At 45.7% G+C, this 22,121-nt stretch overlaps 1 protein-coding gene across 15 annotated transcripts in view; it reads right to left on the bottom strand.

Annotated features, from left to right (window-relative positions):
• Positions 1 to 18,736: 18,736 nt before the first annotated feature.
• DCTD (dCMP deaminase) overlaps positions 18,737 to 22,121 on the bottom strand; it is a 120,242-nt gene continuing 116,857 nt past the window's right edge. For all 15 annotated transcript variants that reach the window (XM_081521968.1, XM_081521972.1, XM_081521979.1 and 12 more), the window contains one exon: positions 18,737 to 19,862. In XM_081521968.1, coding sequence (XP_081378094.1) covers positions 19,784 to 19,862 — 79 coding nt within the window. In that variant the 3' untranslated portion in view covers positions 18,737 to 19,783. The remainder of the gene's footprint in view (positions 19,863 to 22,121) is intronic.

Raw genomic sequence — 22,121 nt, 5'->3', positions numbered from 1 at the left:
TGCTGGCAAATAATGCTATGTTTTAAATTAGTCATATGGAGAAGTCAGCCATTGGTTCTTGCATGAAGTGAAGTGAAGTGAAGTCTCTCAGTCGTACCCAGCTCTTTGCGATCCCATCGACTGTAGCCTACCAGGCTCCTCCATCCATGGGATTTTCCAGGCAAGAATACTGGAGTGGGTTGCCATTTCCTTCTCCAGGAGATCTTCCCTACCCAGGGATCGAACCCAGGTCTCCCGCATTGCAGGCAGATTCTTTACCACAGAGCCACCAGGAAAGCCACCAGGTCTTCTGAAGGGAACAGTATAACCCCTCGCTCTTCTTTTGTTAAAAATTTATTTTTTGGCCACACCAAGAAGCATACAGGATCTTAGTTCCCTGACCAGGGATGGAAGCTGCCTCCCCTGCAGTGGAAGTACAGACTCTCAACTGCCGGACCACCAGGGAAATCCCCCCTCATTCTTCTTGGTAGGACTGCCCATGAATGACTCCCCTTGCCTCTGGCAACAGCGGGGACTATTGACCCAAAGTAGACCATGTTAATCCTTCTCAGAAACTGACAGACCCTGAGGCTGGGGTCCTGAGCAGGTGGTTGTTGCGACCCCTGGACTGCAGCACGCCAGGCTTCTCTATCCTTCACCGTCTCCCGGAGTTTGCTCAAACTCATGTCCATTGAGTCAGTGATGCCATCCAACCGTCTTGTCCTGTCTTCCCCTTCTCCTCCTGCCTTCAATCTTTCCCAGCATCAGAGTCTTTTCTAAAGCCTTGGCTCTTGGCATCAGGTGGCCAAAGTATCGGAGCTTCAGCTTCAGCATCAGTACTTCTAATGAATATTCAGGACTGATCTCCTTTAGGATTGACAGCTTTGATCTCCCTGCAGTCCAAGGGACTCTCAAGAGTCTTCAACACCACAGTTCAAAAGCATCAATTCTTTGGCGCTCAGTTTTCTTTATAGTCCAACTCTCACATTCATACATGACTACTGGAAAAACCATAGCTTTGACTATACAGACCTTTGTTGGCAAAGTAATGTCTCTGCTTTTTAATACGCTATCTAGGTTTGTCATAGCTTTTCTTCCAAAGAACAAGCGTCTTTAATTTCGTGGCTGCAGTCACCACCTGCAGTGATCTTGGAGCCCAAGAAAATCAAGTCTCTCACTGTTTCCATTGTTTCCCCATCTATTTGCCATGAAATGATGGGACTGCATGCCATGATCTTTGTTTTTTGAATGTTGAGTTTTAAGCCAGCTTTTCCACCCTCCTCTTTCACCTTCATCAACAGGCTCTTCAGTTCCTCTTTGCTTTCTGCCATAAAGGTGGCGTCATCTGCATATCTGAGGTTATTGATATTTTTCCCAGCAATCTTGATTCTAGCTTGTGCTTCATCCAGCCCGGCGTTTTTCATGATGTACTCTGCGTAGAAATTAAGTAAGTAGGATGACAATATACAGCTTTGATGTACTCCTTTCCCGATTTGGAACCAGTCCATTGTTCCATGTCCGGTTCTAACTGTTGCTTCTTGACCTGCATACAGGTATTGCAGGAGGCAGGAGCAGGTGATGTCTATTCTTTTTTTTTTTACAGATTTTTTTTTAATGTGGATCATTTTTTAAGTCTTTATTGAATTTTTACAGCATTGTTTCTGTTTTATGTTTTGGCTTTTTGGCCTCGAGGTATGTGGGATCTTACCTCCCTGACCCGGGATCGAACCCACATCCTCTGCATTGGAAGGTGAAGTCTTAACCATTGGACCATTAGGGAAGTCCCCTCAATTCCTTTCTGCTTCTTGAATTCCTGAGTGGTTCTGGGATCCCTCCACTTTGACTCTGATTTGCTCTATATCCTTACAACAAAGCCCTGCTTAAACAAGTCAGACTTATTTCTTAAGGTATCTGCAACAAAGACTCCTAATCAATACTCTACCCAACGCAGAAACTTGGGTTCTAACAGATCTTCCAACTTCTGCATTCAAGTTGTATGGCTTCTCCGTCCTGCATATATAGCTCAGATCTGTTTTCTTTCTGATTTAACCTCGGTGGCTATAGTTCAGGTTCCTACCATTGTTTGCCTGAACTTCACATGACCCCTTAACTACCACCTACCTTCCAGTCCCCATGGAAACTTTTCTAAAATTCAAATAGGGGTTTCAAAAAATTACAGTACCACCATTGATGCAGTGAAATTATGCACTCACATATTGCTGGTGGAGCTATAATTTTTACACTCTTTTTGAAAGGCAATTTGGCCATATGTGCTGAGAGTCATTAAAAAAAAAAAATACAGTCTTTGACCCAACACTGTGACTTACAAGAACCATTTTCCTAAAGAAGCAATCAGAGATACACAGAAAGATTTATGCATGAAATGTTCTCTGAATCACTCACTCATTCACTTATTCCACAAATCTTGATGTTTACTATACGCTAGGCACTGCTATTATTACTTTTTGAAAATGAAGTATTGAGGGGATAAAATAATTGTCAGGTTAGAGGGATTGGTTAAGTAAATTTAGTTATGTAATTAATATGATAGAATACCATGTAGTCATTAAATACCATGCTTTTAGAAGAATAGTTAACAACAAGGGGATATCCACATTAAGGGGGAAAAGCCAGTTTCGAAGCTGTACATAAAGTATAACCCCAATTTTGAAAGGAGAAATACACACACACTCCCACTAAAATGGTGACGGTGGCTATCTCTAGGAAATTAGATTACGAGTGATTTTTGTTTTTTAGCTCATGTTTGTATATAGTCCCAATTTTTAAACAATAAACCAGGGAAAACACTTTTAGAAATTACTTAAAAAGCAATAAGCAAATATGATCATGCCTCCATTCTACATAAAACCCATCGAGATTTCTTCCTCACTCACAGAACAAACACTCCAGCATCAGCTCCCTCCAGCCTCTCCAAAGCCTGCACCTCCCCACATCCTGTAGCTCATCAACCACACCAAACTGCTATTCTAGAGAACACCGTGATCTTTCATTGCCTAGGCTGCCTCTCCCCCAGCTGTCCCTTCCTGCGCTGACTCTCTGTCTTGGTTAATTCAACAAATACTTAATGGGGCTAATCGACAAAACTTCTGTGCCAGCAAGGATACAAGAATCAAGATGGTAGCGAAAGTCCCTGGGATTCATGGAGTTCATCTTCTAGTGGAGGGAGACAGGTGATAAACACACACCCAGTACACAGGTGGTTTATTAGCTTCCTATTGCTGCTGTAACAAATTCCTACACACTGAGTGGCTTGAACCAACACAAATGTATTCAATGTATTCTGCAGTTCTGCAGGTCAGAAATCCAGAATGAGACTTTCAGGACTAAAACCAAGGTGTCAACAAGACTGGCTCATTCCGGAGGCTCCGGGAAGAATTTACCTTCTTGTCTTTTTCGGCATCTAATTGTGACTCGTGGCTTCCCACGGTCCAGAAGCTTCCTCCATCATCCAGGTGAGGTGAGGAGTAACTTCTCTTCTCTGACCTCCCACCTCCCTCTTAGAAGGACTCGTGATTCCATCAGATCCCCCTGGATAATGCAGGATAACCTCCCCTATCTCAAGATCTTTAACATAATCATATCTGCCCTTTTGCCGTGTAAGCTAACATATTCACAGCTTCCGAGGATGAGAACATGGGTATTTGAGGGGGACTAGTATTCAGCCTGATGGCATGTGGCGTGTTGTATGTATGAGTGCTGTGGGAAAAGAAATACAACAGGTTGAGGGTACTGTGAATGAATGGGAATGAGTTTGCTCTTAAAAAACACGGGGGAGTCAGGGGCACCCTCTCAAATGTCTCAGGTGATGTTTGAGCAGAGACATTAGACCTGCCTTGGCATTCCTGTGGCCATCCTGGCAAAAAGATTCCTTTTTCCAAGAACAAGGTCAAGTTCTCCTCTGGGAAACCTTATTCTATCCACGACCTCCCCTGGCCAAGAGATTTTCCATATATCCCACACCATAAATGGTTGGTATCCTACTCAGTATTTTTTTTGTTTTGTTTTTTGCTTACAAAGGGCTTTGCCTAATAGTTTATGAGCTTCTGGAGAGCAGAGGCAATGTATTGTGACCTCCCCCCACCCTGCTTAGCACAGTGCCAGCCACAAATATCTGGTCAATACTTGCTCACTGGGCTTGGAATCCAATGTGAACTCAAATCCCTCTCCTGCACGGCAGTTACATGACAATAGGCAAGTTATTAAATCTCCCCATGGCTATTTTCTCATTTGTGAATGAAATGATGGTGAAGATATCAGCTGCTTCCCAGGAGTAACTTGGAAATCCAAGGACAAAAGTATGTTACAGCTTCTAGCAACTGGCTGAAGGGTTTTTATTAAATTATATAAAGTTGTGTTCTGATACTGAGGGTGAAGGGCAGTTAATAGGAAAGTAAAGGTTGAAAACTTGTCATGAGTCACAAACTTTTTAAAGAAAATTCTGCTATCATATTTTTTTAAATATTAATTTATTTATCAGGCTGCGGCGGGTCTTAGTTACAGCATGTGGGATCTTCAGTTGTGGCATGCAGGATCTAGTTCCCTGACCAGGGATGGAACCCGGGCCCCCTGCATTGGGAACACGGAGTCTTAACCACTGGGCCAGCAGACAAAACCCTAGTCACTCAGACTGAAGCCGAGGACCTGAGTTGGGTGTCTACTGGGTGCAGACACCACCTACCCTGGCTGAGGTTTCTAGCCCATGATGAGCAGGAACCTTGTCTCACACATGTTGCATCTTCCACGGGGCCTAGAACATATATGTTTAGCTCAGTAAGGATGCACCATGCATCTTCTATGTGTGAGGAACGGTGCTGGATGCCAGGAGTTCACAGTTGACCAGAGAGACCCTTGTTTCAGCGTCACAGAGGCCACACGAACTAAATAGAGAAGTGACCAGACTCTGAGGCTGGTGAGACCCACAGGGCTGGAACGGGGCTGTGTTTCGGGCGGTTTGGGGATGTTCTTTGTCTCAGAAATCACCTGGCCCCAGAATGTCTGCATTTCGGCTTTCGTATGATTTTGAAAGAAGACGGTCCTTTCTTAAGATACCCCTGATTTCCCATGCAGGCTTCTGTTGACAGCAACACAGCTTCCCATCTGTGAAATTCGCTAATGCACAACTCCGCTCTGATGCTTTGTAAGGCATTTTATGACATCCGTGCAGCTCTGTTAAAGAAGACGCTTACAGCTAGGAGGAGACAACAGCAGCCCAGGAACAGAGCCGTGTGGGCGCTCGGGAAATTTCCATTTTCTCCTCGCTTAGAATTGTTAACCATCACGCTTAGCATTTCCCTAACTCGAAGATGCCGTTTCTGAAACGCCCTCTCTCGGCCCTGAGGTGGATGTCAACAGGATGGATGCCGGCTTTCTCTGCCCTCCCAGCCAGTCAGGAGGCCCCAGCTTCCGTCCTCTGGGGAAGGGGACCACGAGAAAGCCTTAGTGGATGCAGGTACTCACAGAGCCTCACATCCCTAGCGCTCATTCTCCGGCCGCCGAGTGCTCCCTGCCCTTCATTGTGGAGGTGACGGCAGCGGTTCTGAGTCTGGGTCAAGTGGCCAAAGTGACGAACATGGACGCCAGGGGCACCCATGGGTGGGTCTGCGCCCCGGCCCGGCCCTGGTCCTGCCCAGAAGGGGCTGGGGAGAAGGGGGGCTATTTCCCCTCAACCTGCCTGATGCTCTTGAACTCAGATTTTCCCTTTACTCACCAAACTCAGGCCTCCCACGTGCTGTGTCCTCTTTTCCTAAATCAGCATCTTTTCTCCAAGTCACTGCTTAGATTTTCCTTCCTGCCTGTGTGTCCTGGACACCGTAGGGGTTCAAGAATGATAGGAAAGGGCGACACGGCCATGGGGTCTGGGAGGACCCGATTTGGCCCATTTTGAAATGTAAATTTGCTTTTGAGTCATAAAAGGGCTATAAAAACCTTACGCTAAATAAGGAAACCTATCCCATTTGGGGGCTTCATTCCGGCCCCGTTCTGCCCGGCTTGCCTCCCTCATTATACTTGTATAATCCAGTATGGTTTCTATTCAGCCTTCCCTTCCTGTTTTTACACTTATTCTTGCTTCACTGACTTTATTATCGGCAGAATTTTGCAGCGTTTTTTTTTAACACAGCCATAAATACTATTCAATTCAACAAATGCATACAAATGGTTTCCATTAGAATTTTAATCTACTCTCAAAATGAAAGAAAAGCTTAATATAAATCTTTTTAAATTACCAGAACATAAGTGCAGACAGGGACAGCTCGAGACGATGCACAAGGGGTCGCACCCCGCTGTCCTTGCTCATAAATTAATTGAGGTCTCTTGCGGCCCGTCAACGAACGGTGCATCCCGGAAAGATCATATCTGTCAAGATTTCAGATTGGTTTCCCTCAGACTTTGTAAAAGTCACAGCGTACAATACCTTCATTATGCCGATGAGAATGGCTGTCTCCCCAACTGGAAAGAAATAGGTGTTTTTGTTCTGTTGGACCAAGATTTACAGAAAGCAATTTCCCTCCATGCAGGAGATATGACAAACCTGCTGGAAAAAAAAAAATGTCATTTCACAACTTCTTTCATTTCATCACCTTTTTTTTAACGACGAGATGTAGATTCTGTGCCCGGTACGAATGGGCTGCCATGACATTTAATGGCTGAGTGAGAGGAAGTCACCGCTGAGTAGAGGTGCTGAGGGACAACCTCCGAGAGGTGGACTGGAAATGCCCCAGTGTCTGCCGGCCCCAGGGAGCGATAACCCGGGCCCCTCCAGCCCTGGGACCAACTTGAACTTGAGAACTCCCTCGACTCCTGACAGCCTTCGGTCGACCGCTGAGCCGGCCTCTGTCCCTCCTGCCAGCGGAGGCCCTCCTTGGGCAACGGCTGGGCAGGCCCAGGAGGACGACTGAAGGGCAGAGTGTGGGCTTAGGTTGCTTTTTTTTTTTTTCAGTCTCCTCATGTCACAACCTAATGCCGTTCTAACAGGGCTTCTGCATATTAAATTGCCTTTTAGCAGCTGGGAAGGGGGTGGCCGTGATCTGCAGAGAAGAGGCCCCTCACATCAGTGGATGCCCAGGCTGACACTCCTCCCTGGAGAAGAAAGGGCAAGATGAGCCCGGAGACCAGGGGTCCGCACACCCCAGGAAACATCACTCCGTACAGCCGCTTCCCTCTCCTGGGGTCGAGAGCCGCTGTTCGGGGCTCCTCACCTGCAGGACCCCGTCCCAGGCCTGTCACTGCCTGTTTTCCGGGCCGCGGGGGGCGATGAGGCTGAGAGAGCCTGGGCAGGAGCACACGCAAGGGCTCTGGGCCCTGGGGGCTTCTCTGAGATGTGGGTACCAGACAGAGAGCAAGTGAGGGAAAGTCGCTCAGTCGTGTCTGACTGACTCTTTGCGAGCCTCCGTGGAATTCTCCAGGCCAGAATACCAGAGTGGGTAGCCTTTCCCTTCTCCAGGGGATCTTCCCAACCCAGGGATCGAACCCAGGTCTCCCGCATTGCAGGCGGATTCTTTACCAGCTGGGCCACAAGGGAAGCCCATTGGCTTGAGTACCAGACAGAGAGCAAAGACAAATTCAATCTCTCCCCTTCCCAGGAGGCATGCCGGGCGAGGGCTTCCCACCTGGGCGGCCGCTTAGCTGCTCCTGGTGGGCAGGGCAGGGCAGGGCCACTGGACTGCCTAGTGGGGCTTCGTGTCTCTGGGGTGGTGAGGGGTTTTGCAAATCTTGCTACGAATGACGATCTCTATCCACATAAAGTGCCGTAATAGCCTCTTCGCTTATACTGAGTGGCACTGGCTGCTCAAGTGCTTATTTCTTGATTCTTAGCCCATTTGCTTTCCATTAGCAGTAATCCCGAGCCTGCCAAACTCCAGTTACTGAGTGATAATAGAAATTCAGCTCTGCCTTGAATTCTCGGGAACACGGGGTCCAGAGCAAGCCCAGGTTCCCCCACACAGTTGTGTTAAAATCGCATTTATGTCACGAGGGCGAGAAATCTGCCCGAGCCTGGGGTGAAAGGGTGGTTCCCTGGGACGGTGGTCTGCATTGCCGGGTCCTAGGGAGCTGGGTGAAGCGGGATTGTCCTCCTGAGAGAATCAGAGACCCTCAGGCAGAGACATCCAGACATTAAACAGGAAGCTGAGTATGTGCTTCCTTGGATTCTTGAGTTGAAAGTAAGGATGGCTGGGCACCAAGTGGTTGCAGAGAGACGCAAGATGGTGGTGGTGGGGCAGCTCAGAAGTTCACCCCAAACGATGAGCACATTCACGATGTGGCCCTGGTGAGCACTCTGGGGGTGTGACAGCTGTTTAGCTTTTATTTTTCATTGTGGTAAAACACGAGTACCATAAAACTGACCATCTTGATCATGGCTAAGTGCATAGTTCAGTAGTGTGAAGCATATTCACATGGGTGTGCAGCCAGTGTGCTCCAGAACCTTTTCATCTTGCAAAACCGAGACTCTGCCTCCACTGAACAACCTCCCTACCCTCCGGGCCCTCAGCCCCTGTGCTTAGTCGCTCAGTCGTGTACCAACTCAGTCGTGTTTCATGGACTGCATCCCACCAGGCTCCTCTGTCCATGGGGATTCTCCAGGCAAGAATACTGGAGTGGGTTGCCATGCCCTCCTCCAGGGAAATCTTCCCAACCCAGGGATCGAACCCAGGTCTCACATTGCAGACAGATTCTTTGCCCTCTGAGTCTCCAACCACCGTTCTATTTTCTGTCTCTATTTTAACTACCCTGGGTAGTTAAATTTTCTCCCCCTACAACACACACACACAAACTCAGCTATTATTATCATGCATTAGTGTGACACATTCGCTAAAAATGATAATCTAATATTGGTATATGATTATGAATTAATGTCTCCAGTTTACATTTGAGAAGCCTCCATTCTCATCCGGGGCGTCTGCCTCTAAAGCTGCAGAAGCCCGGGTAGGTGGACAGTTGGAGAACAGATGACTGTAAACGCTAATGTTCTTTAGCAACAACTGTGGGAGGCTGCTCGTCCACAGGAGGCGGATTCACAGGGAGCCCCGGGGATCCAAGCGCAGGGGCACCGCGCTGGCGTTTCAAGAGTCTGAGCTCTTCCCTTGGAAAGCCGCTGCGGCTCGTGCGAGAGTGGAAGGGTGCCAACCGCAGCCCGGGGACACTAACAACTCACTTGGCCCGTGAGCAATGTCGCGGCCGTGTCCAAGAGAGGACAGGCTGGACGAGAGAGCGGGAGCAGGCAGGGCGCCCGCTCGCAGACAATGAGGCTCGCAAGGGTTCCTGACTGAGCGGGAGTCTAAATTGAAACATCATCCAGCTCAGCGGTGTGATTGCGCAGAAGCAAGTTGGAAAAGCACCAGACGGCGCGGCCCAGGGCTGCCTGCGCCCGAGGCTCCGGCTGGCATCCTAATTGGGCCAAAGCGCGTCCAGTGTTCAGAAGCACCAAGTTCACGCGCATCACCGCGGGAGACTGAGTCCACCAATCCTTGATTCAACTAAAGTAGGTTCCCCAGGCGGCGTGGAGGGGTCGGGGACTGACTGTCCTGATACAGCCTCAAGGCTACAGAGCACGGAGCTCACGCCCAGGCCTCCCCCTCCATGGCTCCTCCCCGCCTGCGACCCAACAGACCAAAACCCAAAGCTTTCCTGATGGGAGAGACACACCCGGTGGAATCCTAATCGTGCCAGATACCTATTACTCAGCGAGAACACGCGGTGATGCTTTTAAATCAGGGCGCTGTTGCTGTTGGGTAAAGAGCTCCCTGGGTTTTTTGGGGGTGGGGTTGATGGGGGGCAGGTGCATGTCACAGTGATGCTCTACACCTCTTTCCTCTGAATTTCACAAGCTGGACCTGCATTGTGGAACTTTCCCTCCAGACAGCTGCTTAATCTAAGCGTGCGGTAAAGACCGACACTCATATTTGGCAGGAAAGTGCTGGATTTATTTACAGGTGCTTTTTTTTCTTTTTAATGGGAGAATAATTGCTTCACAAGGTTGTGTCTGTTGTTGTTCAGTGGCTCAGTAGTGTCTGACTCTTTTGCGACCCCAGGGACTGTAGCCCACCGGGCTCTGCTGTCCATGGAATTTCCCAGGCAAGAATACTGGAGTGGGTAGCCATTTCCTTCTCCAGGGGATCTTCCCGACCCAGAAATCAAACACGTCTCCTGCATTTGCAGGCTGATGCTTTACCACTGAGCCACCAGGCAAGCCCTGTGTGAGTTTATGGGTGCATTTTTGTCAAGCATGTTTCCGAAACCAGTAGGCACCTTCCTCCCGTTTGTCCTGGGTGTGATGTGGGGTCAACCCGAGCATCACCTCAGATACAGTGGAAAGAGAGGTGAGGGGATTAGTCTGTGATATTTGTGAGTCCCGTGAAAACTCTGTCCTCTCACCCCACCCAGGCTTCCATCTTAGAAGCCAGAGCTGCTGGTGGAGGTACTGCAATCGGCTTCATCTTCCCCTCCATTTCTGGCTCACAAAACAAATCCAGGTCACAACACACGCAGAGAGCCTGCTCACAGTATGGAGTGTCTCCTAAACAACACTTTCCTGATTCATTTTAAGAAAATTAAATCGCTGATCCATATGAACTCTCATTAATAGATATTAAATGCTGCTTATTATCAGAATGCTAATAAATCATTGGGTTTTTAAAAAATTAACCACCCAATGGCTAACAAATTAAATGTAAATAATTAAGTCTGATATTCCTAGAGAGGGATCACAGAGGGTGGTACATTAGAGACCTTGCTTTTATTTTGCTTGGTTTTAAACAAAAGGAGCCCTTGCTGGCTGCTGGCTCGCGCCTGCCTGGCCCCAATCCAGAAGGCGGGGAGCATCTGCGAGGCAGCTGACTGGCCGAGGGGGGCAGTTTGGAGGTGGCCCAGCTATCTGGGCCTCAGGACCGAGTCCGTGACCTCGGCCTCATTAGTCCCGGCTCTAACCAGCTGTGATTATCAGTGCCGGCATGTGCTGTCCAAGAGGTGATGCCCTGTTACTGATCCCCTCCTCAAGGGCTGCTGCAGGTAATTAAAAGTGCCAGTTCCACTGAGAAGATGGCCAGCCAGCCTGATCGGGGGTTAGACAGAACCACTGTGTCCTCACTCAGTGAAAAGGAAGTGAGAAACAAGCTTCCAGAAGGTGGTTCTGGTCTTCCCTAGAACTCAGGGCATCAGGGAAAACGAAAAAAGTTTCAGCCGAAGAATTGATGCTTTTGAGCTATGGTGTTGGAGAAGCCTCTTGAGAGTCCCTTGGACTACAAGGAGATCAAACCAGTCCATCTTGAAGGAAATCAACCCTGAATATTCATTGGAAGGACTGATGCTGAAGCTGAAGCTCCAATACTTTGGCCACCTGATGCAAAGAGGTGACTCATTAGAAAAGACCCTGATGCTGGGAAATATTGAAGGCAGGAGAAGGGGACGACAGAGGATGAGATGGTTGGGTGGCATCACTGACTTAATGGACATGAGTTTGAGCAAGCTCTGGGAGATGGGGAAGGACAGACAAACCTGACGTGCTGCAATCCACGGGGTCACAAAGAGTCAGACATAACTGAACAACTGAACAACAACAAAAACTTGCTATCTGGCACTGTGAGCTTGACAACTTCCCAATACTTAGAGAATCTTTCTCGTGAGATCAGTTGCAATATTTACAAACCTGATTCTGGATACTGTATCATAAAATGAGTCAACACGTGGAAGATCTTCATAACTCTGTGAACCAGCATTTTCCCAGTGACCAAGCCACGTTATAACAGCACACAAGAGTAAAACATCAATTCAAAGTACCAGGCAGACCCATGGATTTCAATGTAAGATGACAGGAAATGTTCATTGTTATGGTTTCAGATTTTACACAGAAGCTATGCTTTAAGGAACTATCACCCATCAAGTTGTGATGTGGTATCAAAGAAGAGTATTTATAGTTTTATAAAAAGGCTATTAAAAGAATCTTCCTTTTTCTTTTTTTAATAAAAAAAAAAATTTTGGCCTCACTGTGCAGCAAGTGGGATCTTAGTTCCCTAACCAGGGATCAAACCCATGCTCCCTGCATTGGGAGTGCAGAGTCTTAACCACTGGACCACCAGGGAAATCTGTAGCCTGATTTCCTTCATACATTTCCACCAAAGTAATGTATCACAACAAATAAACAGCACGTACAGAACTTACAATCCAACTGTGTCCTATTAAGCCAGATATTTAAAAGAGTTGCAAAAAAATTTTTTAAAAAAGTTGCAAAAATGTAAGACCATGTTAGTCTTGTCACAAAATACTTTTTGTTGTTCTGGAAAAGAGTTATTTTCACAAAAGTATATTATTTAACATGTAAAGAGATTGTTGTTATTTTAAATGAATTAAAACATCTTTAAAATTTGTTTTAATTTCTAATGTGGTATCATTATATTTCTAAAGGATCAGCTGCAGTAACAAAACAGGAATGGAAGTCCCCAGACAGCCTCCCTTGGCGCTAAGGGAGCCCTGAGTCCTACTTGTGGCGGGTAAGTCCCCAGACAGCCTCCCTTGGCGCTAAGGGAGCCCTGAGTCCTACTTGTGGCGGGTGAGACAGAAGGGAGTATCTGCTGGGAGCTTCAGGGGAAGTTTCTGCTTTCCTGATAAAAAAGACAATCAAGAGGGGAGAAGTCTCTTGCTCACTCCCCTTCCCATCTTCTCATCTTGTACTTAATGGGGATGTTTGGAGGTTGACAAAACAACTTTAAGACATAATGCTAAAGTTAGCCAAGTAAAAAATAAAGAAGAAAGCCCAGATCTTTGAGCAGCTGAATCCACTCCAGCAGATGCAGTTATTATGTGAGAAAAATAAATTATTTGTTTAAGCCATTGAGAGTCGGGCGTCTGTTCCTTACAGCTTCGTAGATTACTGATGCCTGCTTATTCAGGAAAAATGAGGGAAAGGCAGGAAAATAAACACAAAAGGCTGCATGCCATGCATCAGTGTGCAGAGGAAGCCATTCAATACCAAAACACCCATCTAAAACCTGGACCGAATGGCATTTTTAACAATACCAAAGATGTAACAGTCTTCATTAACAAAAGGTAAAATAAAGCATCCTTCAACAGTAAGGATCCTGTAGTGATTTAAGACCCAATAAGGTCAAGGCATCCTCTAATCAGATGGGTTTACACGGGAACATCATCTCTGAGGTCCTGCCAAAAGCATACATTACTGCCAGCTTCCTAATCCAAAACCATATATAAGAATGCTTTAACTGAAACACAGAAGTTAAAAATAAGACATTTAAATTGTTATCTCCCTTCTCTCTCAAAGACAAATGTGCCCATTAACCCCGGACGCTAACAGGAAGATTTCTTTCTCTTGCATTCTGTGTGACCATATTTTTTCAAGATGTTCACGAGGAAATCGGCGTGGCAAAACTAATTTAGGAAGTTGGCTTCTGATCAGCTCCTTCACTGAATTAAAGTGCAATCAGGGTTGTAACTTTTAAATGGAAATGTTAAACATGTATTAAATACATCTGTGTCAGGTACAATGCAAAGATGTGGGTGGGACAGGAGGCAGTGGGTACAAAGAAACAAGACATGCTCTGGTGGAGTTAATCATCTAGTTAGAACAGGAAGAGATCACTGTGAAAAGTTAAATGAAACGTCTCAGTAACAATTCTAGACAGTAGAAGAGATATCATAAAACAGTGCACGATTCACTGCCAAAATGATTGTTGCTGACAATAAGTGCTGTAGGATTGCAGAGAAGACACAGCTTGCTCCCAGCTGGGGAAGGCCAGGGCAGACTTTACAGATAGCGCAGGATTCCTGCGCAGTCTTGAAAGAGACATAGAAAGTTGTGCGTGGGCAGAGGATGCACAGTGAGGGCCTCTTAGAAAGGTTGGTTTAGGGTGGTCTGGTGGTTAAGACTTCGAGCTTCCACAGCAGAGAGCCTCGGGTTTGATCCCTGGTCATGGAATTAAGATCCAGCATGCCTCACACTGTGGCCAAAAAAAAAAGGCTGGCTTATAGAAAAAAAAAAAAACAAACATATATATATGTATATGAGGTATATTCCAGGATGTCTGGGTGACCTGTGTAGGAAGGGAGGCAGTCTGGGACCCACGAGGATGATGCCAAGTTGTAGAGGAACATTAGACGTTCAAAAGAAGATGGCAGAAAAGGTGGGAACAGTCTAAGTGTCCATCAACAGACGCACAGAGAAACACAAGGTGGTGTGCAATGGAGTATTACTCAGCTTTCAAGAGGAAGGAAGTTCTGACACGTGCTGCAGTATGGATAAACCTTGTATTCTACGCTCGGTGAAATAAGACAGTTATGAGGAAAAAATTCTGTATGATCCCACTTCTAGGAGGTTACCTGGAGTAGTCAAATTCAGAGACAGAAAGTAGAATGCCGGTTGCCAGGGGCTGAGGGAAGAGGGGAATGGGGAGTTACTATTCAATGGGCACAAGAGTTTCAGGTTTTTTCGTTTTAATACTTGTATTTATTTGGCTGCACTGAGTCTTAGTTGCGGCACCAGGGATTTTCCATCTTCTTTGCGGCATGTGGGATCTAGTTCCTTGACCAGGGATCGATCCTGGGTCCCCTGCATTGGGAGTGCAGAGTCTCAGCCACTGGACCACCTGGGAAGTCCCGAGTTTCCATTTTGTAAATAAAAAGACTTCTGGGGCTGGATGGTGGTGATGGGTGCTCAAAAAATGTGAATGTTTTTAGTTATCACTGAACTGTATGCTTGAAAATGGTTAAGATGGTCAATTTTATGGTATGTATATTTTACATTGTAAAATGTATTTAAAAACAGAAAAAACGAGCAGCTGGCAGGTAATGATATGGCCTGAGCTTCAGGAGGGAGTACAGGGTGGGTAGGAAGGATTTACTTGGCTGTTGGCCTCTGAAAATAAGAGCAGCATCTTTTCCAGGGTCCAGGCCTGGAGCTGTAGGTTCCACCCGGTAATCCCATTGCTGAGAGGGGAGCAGGTGGTGTACAGAACTCCGCTCCAATTTTCTTTGGAAATACTGAATGCAATTTAAATTAATGAAGGACCTTAAAAATCTTTTAAAATGTCTGACTTTGGAAGTGCAGTTAGAGCCAGGAGCCTTCAGACACTCGTGACCCCGGCCGTCTCCCCAGTGGCCTCACTCACATGGATGTGGTCACTTCAGACGACGCGATCTGGAGAAAATAAACCGCAGATAGCGTTTGCATGGCTCCGGCAGGTGGAGAGTTATTTAGCCTGAGGTCGGAAGAGCTGGGCTTCATCTAACAAGTCTGTATCTTCTCTGACTCTAAACGAGGAAGCACTGGAGAACCCACTGAGTGCTCTTTTGTGACCCCATGGACTGCAGCCCGCCGGTCTCCTCTGCCCATGGGATTTCCCAGGCAAGAATACTGGAGTGGGTAGCCGTGCCCTTCTCCAGAGGATCTTCCTGACCCAGGGATCGAACCCAAGTCTACTGCTTTGGTAGGATTCTTTCAAAGCTACATGGTGAGCCCTGATATTTGGTTAGGCACTCAATAATGATTTAGAGATTGATGAAGTCACACAAATCAATGGCTTTTAGCCCCCCTCCAACAATTCCGAAAAATGGAACCAGCTCCAGGTCTTTCCAGAATTCTTGGGCACCCTTCATCTAAATGGGATGTGATCCCAGCTCCAAAAGTCCCTGGCCCAGGGTTGCTTTGCCAGCTTCTGCCAATGCTAACCTCTCATTACCATGGTTCTCGGAAGTGAGCAGAGCACAGACCTTCTCATGGAGAGCCTGGTCCTCCCTCGGAGCTGAAAGGTCGCCCTCCTGACTGATGACTTGCAGAATCTACCACTTTCAGAGTAACCTTACTTTAAAAAAACAAAACAAAACCAAGTGAACTATGAGCGTGAAAACATCTCAGCAGCATCACCCAGAGGAAAACTACCTGCCCTGTGCTCTCGGGCTCTCTTCCTACAACAGTCGATTGTCCAACCTAAATATTTTTAATCCTCAGGTGTACATGGACATTGGAAGATTAAAACTTACGCCTCAGCACTTCCCTGGTGGTCCAGTGGTTAAGACTCCCAGCTTCCACTGCAAAGGGTGCAGGTTCAATTCCTGGTGGGGGAACTAAGATCCTTAATGCTACACGGCTCGGCCAAAAAAAAAAAATTAATTGTTAAATAAAAGAAATAAACATATTCCAAAAACAAAAACCCCGCAAAACCCCAAAAAAACCCACTTCATCTAGAGGCACAGAGGAAGTGTAGATACTGGTCATACAAGCCTATATTTTTATTCAAGCTCTTCTCAACCTTTCTTTTTATGCTTGTTCCCTTATTTTGCTTCATTTTTAATTAAGGAGGAAATGGCTAATATCTCCGATCACTTCCTCCGCTGGATCTTGTTGGGCTTCATAAGTCTCTAAGGACAGACTCTTTGAAAAAGGAAGAGAGAGCACAAAATGTGTCAAAGAAATGGAGTTCCTATCATTTCCCTGAGAAATTTTGCCTTTTAAATGGAGTTCTCCTACCAACGGTTCCGTGAAAGATGGTTTCCTTATTGTCATTTATTACCCATGACAGGCAGCAACACTGCCTCCGAATCAGCCTCCATTCACCACAATTATCCAGCCGAGCCTGAAAGGCAAGAGAAGGCTCGAAACGCCTTACTCTGGAGTGCTGTTCCCAAAGGCAACAGTTCAAAGCAAACCTCTATTAACTGGAACGCTGATATCTACCGAGTTCTCTGGACAGAAGATTCCACTGCTCCTACAGTGATACAGGAAACTAACATGGAATTATCTGCACTCCAGTCACTAGGAAGTTCAGCAACATGGTCTATATAAAGAGGACACTTTATATACCCACCCATGTGGGATCACCACCACATACACAACCCACCAGACTATCAAAAGACATGCTTCCTCTCTAGCAAGGATCCTCCCTGTTAACCTCCTTGCAACAAGGAAATGGAAAAAAAAAGTATATTTTCACTAAAAATAAAATGGGACAAAATAGAAGACAGTATCAAAATTAAGTAAATCAGATGCACCATAGTCATTCCTTGGTATCCTAGGGGATTGGCCCTAGGACCCCCGTGGATTCTCAAATTCATGGGTGCTCAAGTCTCTTAAATAAAATGGCACAGTATTTGCATATAACCCATGAATATCCTCTGTATAGTTTAGGTCCTCTCTAGATCACTTATCATACCTAAGCAAATAGTTGTATATATAATATAAACCTACATATAGGCAAGACCTCAGAGGTATTCAGGGTTTGGTCCCACCCCACTGTAATAAAGCAAGTATCACAATAAATCAAGTCATGTGCATTTTTTGGTTTCTATGTGCATACAAAAGTTATGTTTACACTATACTACAGTCTATTAAGTGTGCAGCAGCATTATGTCAAAAAATGCATATACCTTAATCAAAAAATACTTAACTGCTAAAAATGCTAACCATCATCAGAATCTTCAGTGAGTTATATTCTTTTTGCAACAGTAACCTCAAAGATCATGGATCACCATAATAAACATTAGTAAAGAAGCTTAATATATTGTGAGAATTATCAAAATGTGACACAGAAATATGAAGTGAGCAGACACCATTGAAAACACGGTGCTGATAGACTTGCTCCAGCAAGGGTTGCCCCAAACCTTCCATATGTAAGAAACGCAGTGTCTGCAGAGCACAGCAAAGAGAGACCTGCCTGGAAATCAATGGACATGGCAAATTCAAGGTTTGCTTTTAAGAACTTTCTGGATTTTTTTTTTCCCCGAATATTTTTGATCTGAGGTTGGTTAAACCTGCATATGTGGAATCCGCGCTCACCGAGGGCTGACTGCACAGGATACCAACCCTTAGGCTTATTTACAGATGTGACATAACAATGACATGTGCGTACGTGCTCAGTCGCTTCAGTCGTGCCCGACTCTCTGACTCTATGGACTGTAGCCAGCCAGGCTCCTCTGTCTATGGGATTCTCCAGGCAAGAATACTGGAGTGGGTTCCCGTACCCTCCTCCAGGGGATCTTCCCAACCCAGGGATCGAACCCACATCTCTTATATCTCCTTGCATTGACAGGCAGGTTCTTTACCACTGGCACCATCCTTGCCAAAAGGGCTCACAACTCATTTACAGCAACATAAAAGTCTTAACGTAATTGTCCATCTTTAACTATCTGTACTGATGTTTTTGTCTGCATACTTTTTGCTTTATGCATTTACCAGCAGAGGGTGGGGTGTTTGGAGGAGATAATAGAGAAAAAAAACTGAGGAGAGTAAAGGAGATTTAGAGAAAGAATGTGAAAGGAGCATAGCAAGAAAAGCCAGACTGGACGATTCTGGGAGGGAGGAGGACCTGGGACTGGTCAGCTGGCTGAGATGACCTGTCAGACAGCCACACCTGAGACGGGAGGAGGGAGTGCTGGGGGAGACAGGGGGAAGAGAGCCTTCCTGGGCATCTTCAGCTTCTGGTCCACGGAGACGCATCACCCATCAGCCCCGGGGAAGGCACACGGTATTGAGGTCTCAATCTGTTCTCTGAGCATTAAAATACACGCAGTGTGCTTCACCAACAACCCAGCGATGACAGAAACAGAGTCGGTCACATCATTATAATATAAACATATAGCTCGGTGTGGCAGACTCTAATACGATTTTAATAACATTGCCAAGGAGCCAAATTACAAATGCTCCGGAATCTGGAGTACAGAACCTGAGACAAAATAAAAACTCATAAAAAGAGGAGGGTCTTTTAAAATGGTCATAATCTGTAGGATAAAGAAACCATTTTCTCAACGAAGGTACTGAGCGCATTTAATAAGAATTAAATGAGATTAAAGACAAGGTGCACTGTGACCCGTTCTCCAAACGCGGTGATTAGGAAGATGAGATTCGTGTCGATGATGAAGGCAGGGCGCCAGGCGCACATAGGAGCTCGTGTCACCAACAGACCTGGACGAAACGGAAATCTGCTCCCGTTTCACTGATAGGCGAGAAGAGGGCAACCTTGGAAATGAACCATGGTGGCACGTGGAGCAGCAGGTGCATGCCCACCCTTCCACCCGCACAACCCACCACCTGGCAGGGCATGAACCTGGGGCGAGGCAGGGAGACAGGCTGCCTCCTCCGGGAGCAATTCGTGACTCAGATATGCTAAGGTAAGGGCTCTGCGGTCCCGCACAAACCAAGAGTGAGAAGCTTAGAACAGGGGTCCCCACCCCCTAGACGGACAGGGTGCCACCACCCTGGGGATGGCAGGACTGCAGAAGTGGAGAAAGAACCCCCGGCTCAGCGACGCTCATCACCCATCAGGATGAAGGTGCAACCCCTCCAGGATTTCTGGGTTGGGGGGTGGGGCGTTCCGTCAACTTTCCAGAGCAAATGCCTAAATGCTACTGTCCTGTGGGTCTCTCTCTTCCCCCCGAGGGTATCACACGGTTTGCTTCATTTGGGCCAGATGTTCAGGTCAGGGCGTCTGCTCATCCCGGAAGGAACACAACCGCAATTATTTGTTGCCAGCACACGTCGTATTGAAGAGTGGCTGTGAAACAGTGGACGCCACGCGGCTGACCCCCTTCTGCAGAGCCACCGGTGAACCAGGAGACAGGAGGGGGGTGGCGCCTTTACTTTAAACCCTAAATCAAGAGTTTCAACAGATGCAGATCCCATGAGACAGGAGAGTGAGTCGGGAAGACTTGAGGTTTTATACTCTTTAGATGTCGACTTCGGCCATCCTGGCTATTAAAAAGTTATGTGTAACTTCAAGATGAGACGCATTAGCAGCTTCTTAGAAGAGGATAATCCCAATCTTCAGGAGATTTAATGAGATGGCGTTCACTGCAGCTTCTGACTTGGTCTGCTGTTAATTGAATCAAAGTCAATGACAATCTGGCTGTACTTTGGTGTGAACTTCCTAAAGGTAAAGACACAAAACATAGAAAGACATTATCCAGTGAGGAGTTAGAGCCATTTGTTTACTTTGGCGTAACCTACATTTTCTGCGGGAAGGGGAAAAAAAAATTCCCTGGGATTCACTTGATATTTTTTCTCTATAGGAGCCAATTAGAGTGCACCATACCAAGAGAAACACGGACAGGAAAAGACTAAAGACAAAAAAAGATGCATGGGGTGGCTTGGTTTGTGTGTTCGTCAGCTGGCTGAGTTCATGAATTACTGGGGAATCAGAGGATTTCTAACAACTTAGCTGCACGGCATGACATCCGATGACTAGTTTCCCCACCAGCTTTACCTTATTGTTTAGGAAATTTCTGCAGCCAACCTGCAATCGCTCTAAAGCAAAAAAAAAAAAAGGGTACATTTTCTTTTGCTCTTGTGCATAGCCAAAGTCAGCCAGCTCTAATGAAGAGTCATTTTAAAAATCATGTTCTATAAATGCAGAAGCAAAATAAACTCATGATTTTTTTTTTTTTTTACTTATTAATGTATCTTCTCAAAAAGGTGAAAAGAACATACTTGAGGACTAAACATATTCTTAAAAAAAGATCATTAAACATGAAATACCTAATTGTTGTTGTTTAGTCGCTAAGTCATGTCTGATTTTTTTGCAACCCCATGGACTGTAGCCCGGCAGGCTCCTCTGTCCAAGGAATTCTCCAGGCAAGAATACTGAAGAGGGTTGCCATTTTCTTCTTCAGGGGATGTTCCCAACCCAGGGATCAAACCTGTGTCTCCCGCATTGGCAGGCAGATTCTTTGCTGCTGCTGCTGCTTATTTCGTTGCTTCAGTCATGTCCAACTGTGTGACCCTATGGACTATAGCCCGCCAGGCTCCTCTGTCCATGGCATTCTCCAGGCAAGATACTAGAGTGGGCTGCCATGCCCTCCTCCAGGGGATCTTCCCAACCCAGTTAGATTCTTTACTACTTGTAAATAATTTGTGTCTCATAAGGCACAATAGTCCAAGAGATTCATTACATATAACCTATATCCCTAAAGAATCCAAAAGGTTAGCCATGTTACCAATTATAAGGACCCCAGTTGCAGACCACAGATACTATAAAGGAATATCTTCAAGAGTTTTCAGTCTAAAAGAAGTTTCTACCAGACACCAAAGGTAGTTGGACTGACTTGCAAGTAACATGTACCTCCCAATATCTGCATAGCAAAGAAAAGCATACAAATCTCAACAACCATAAATCCCAACTTAAACTATTACTGTAAAAAGAATTCCCAGTGTTCCAAACTAGCAGGTTACTTTCACCTTAAATTTTTTATGCCAGAGTTGTTATGTTACATCTGCAAAATTTAGAAAGGTTTAACGTTAATATAATAAAACATGTGCATTTTTAAATGTCTCACTACCAGAATAAATTAGTTCAAGCCCTGGGAAGCCATTAATATTAAAGTGTAATCATTACACAGTCTTCCGATACTTCTGTCACTACCCATTAAAATCGACCCTGAGGATAATCTTTAGAGCCGTAACTCATCATATTTAAAAAGATGCTTCCTGTATCCAGACAACACTCTAACCCAAAAAGATACACGCACCGCTATGTTCACAGCAGCATGATTCACAACAGGCAGCACGTGGAAACAATGTCCTAAATGTCCATCGACAGATGAATGGATAAAGAAGGTGGGGTAGACATACACCAATGGAATACTACTCAGCCATAAAAAAGAATGACATAATGCCACATGGATGCAACTAGAGATGATCAAACTATGTGAAGCAAGTCATAAAAAAGAAAGACAAATACCATATGGTATCACTTATATGTGCAACCTAAAATGGGACACAAATATCTAAGAAAGAGAAACAGATTTACAACCATAGAGAACAGTCTTGTGGCTGCTAAGGGAGATGGCACTGGGGGAGAGACGGAGTGGGAGGTTGGGGTTAGCAGATGTAAGCTTTTATATGTGGAACGGATAAACACCAAGGTCCTACTGTGTAGCACAGAGAACCATATTCAGTATCCTATGATAAACCATAAGGGAATATTAAAAAAAAGAATGTGTGCATATATATATATGTATAACTGAATCACTTTCCTGTACAGCAGAAATAAGCACAGCATTGTAAGTCAACTACACTTCAATTAAAAAAATAAAAGATGCTCCCAAGTGTGGCAGTCAGGCCTCCCAGGCAGAAATTAAACATCAGACAAGGTCAAACATGCAGTCTTCATCAGGCTGTTCCCAGTACC

This window comes from Giraffa tippelskirchi, chromosome 8 (assembly GCF_054371585.1).
Source record: "Giraffa tippelskirchi isolate mGirTip1 chromosome 8, T2T-mGirTip1v1.2.pri, whole genome shotgun sequence".
In the NCBI taxonomy this organism is placed as follows: domain Eukaryota; kingdom Metazoa; phylum Chordata; class Mammalia; order Artiodactyla; family Giraffidae; genus Giraffa; species Giraffa tippelskirchi.
The sequence above is the reverse complement of the archived record's forward strand: the minus strand, read 5'-3'. Positions and strand labels throughout refer to the sequence as shown.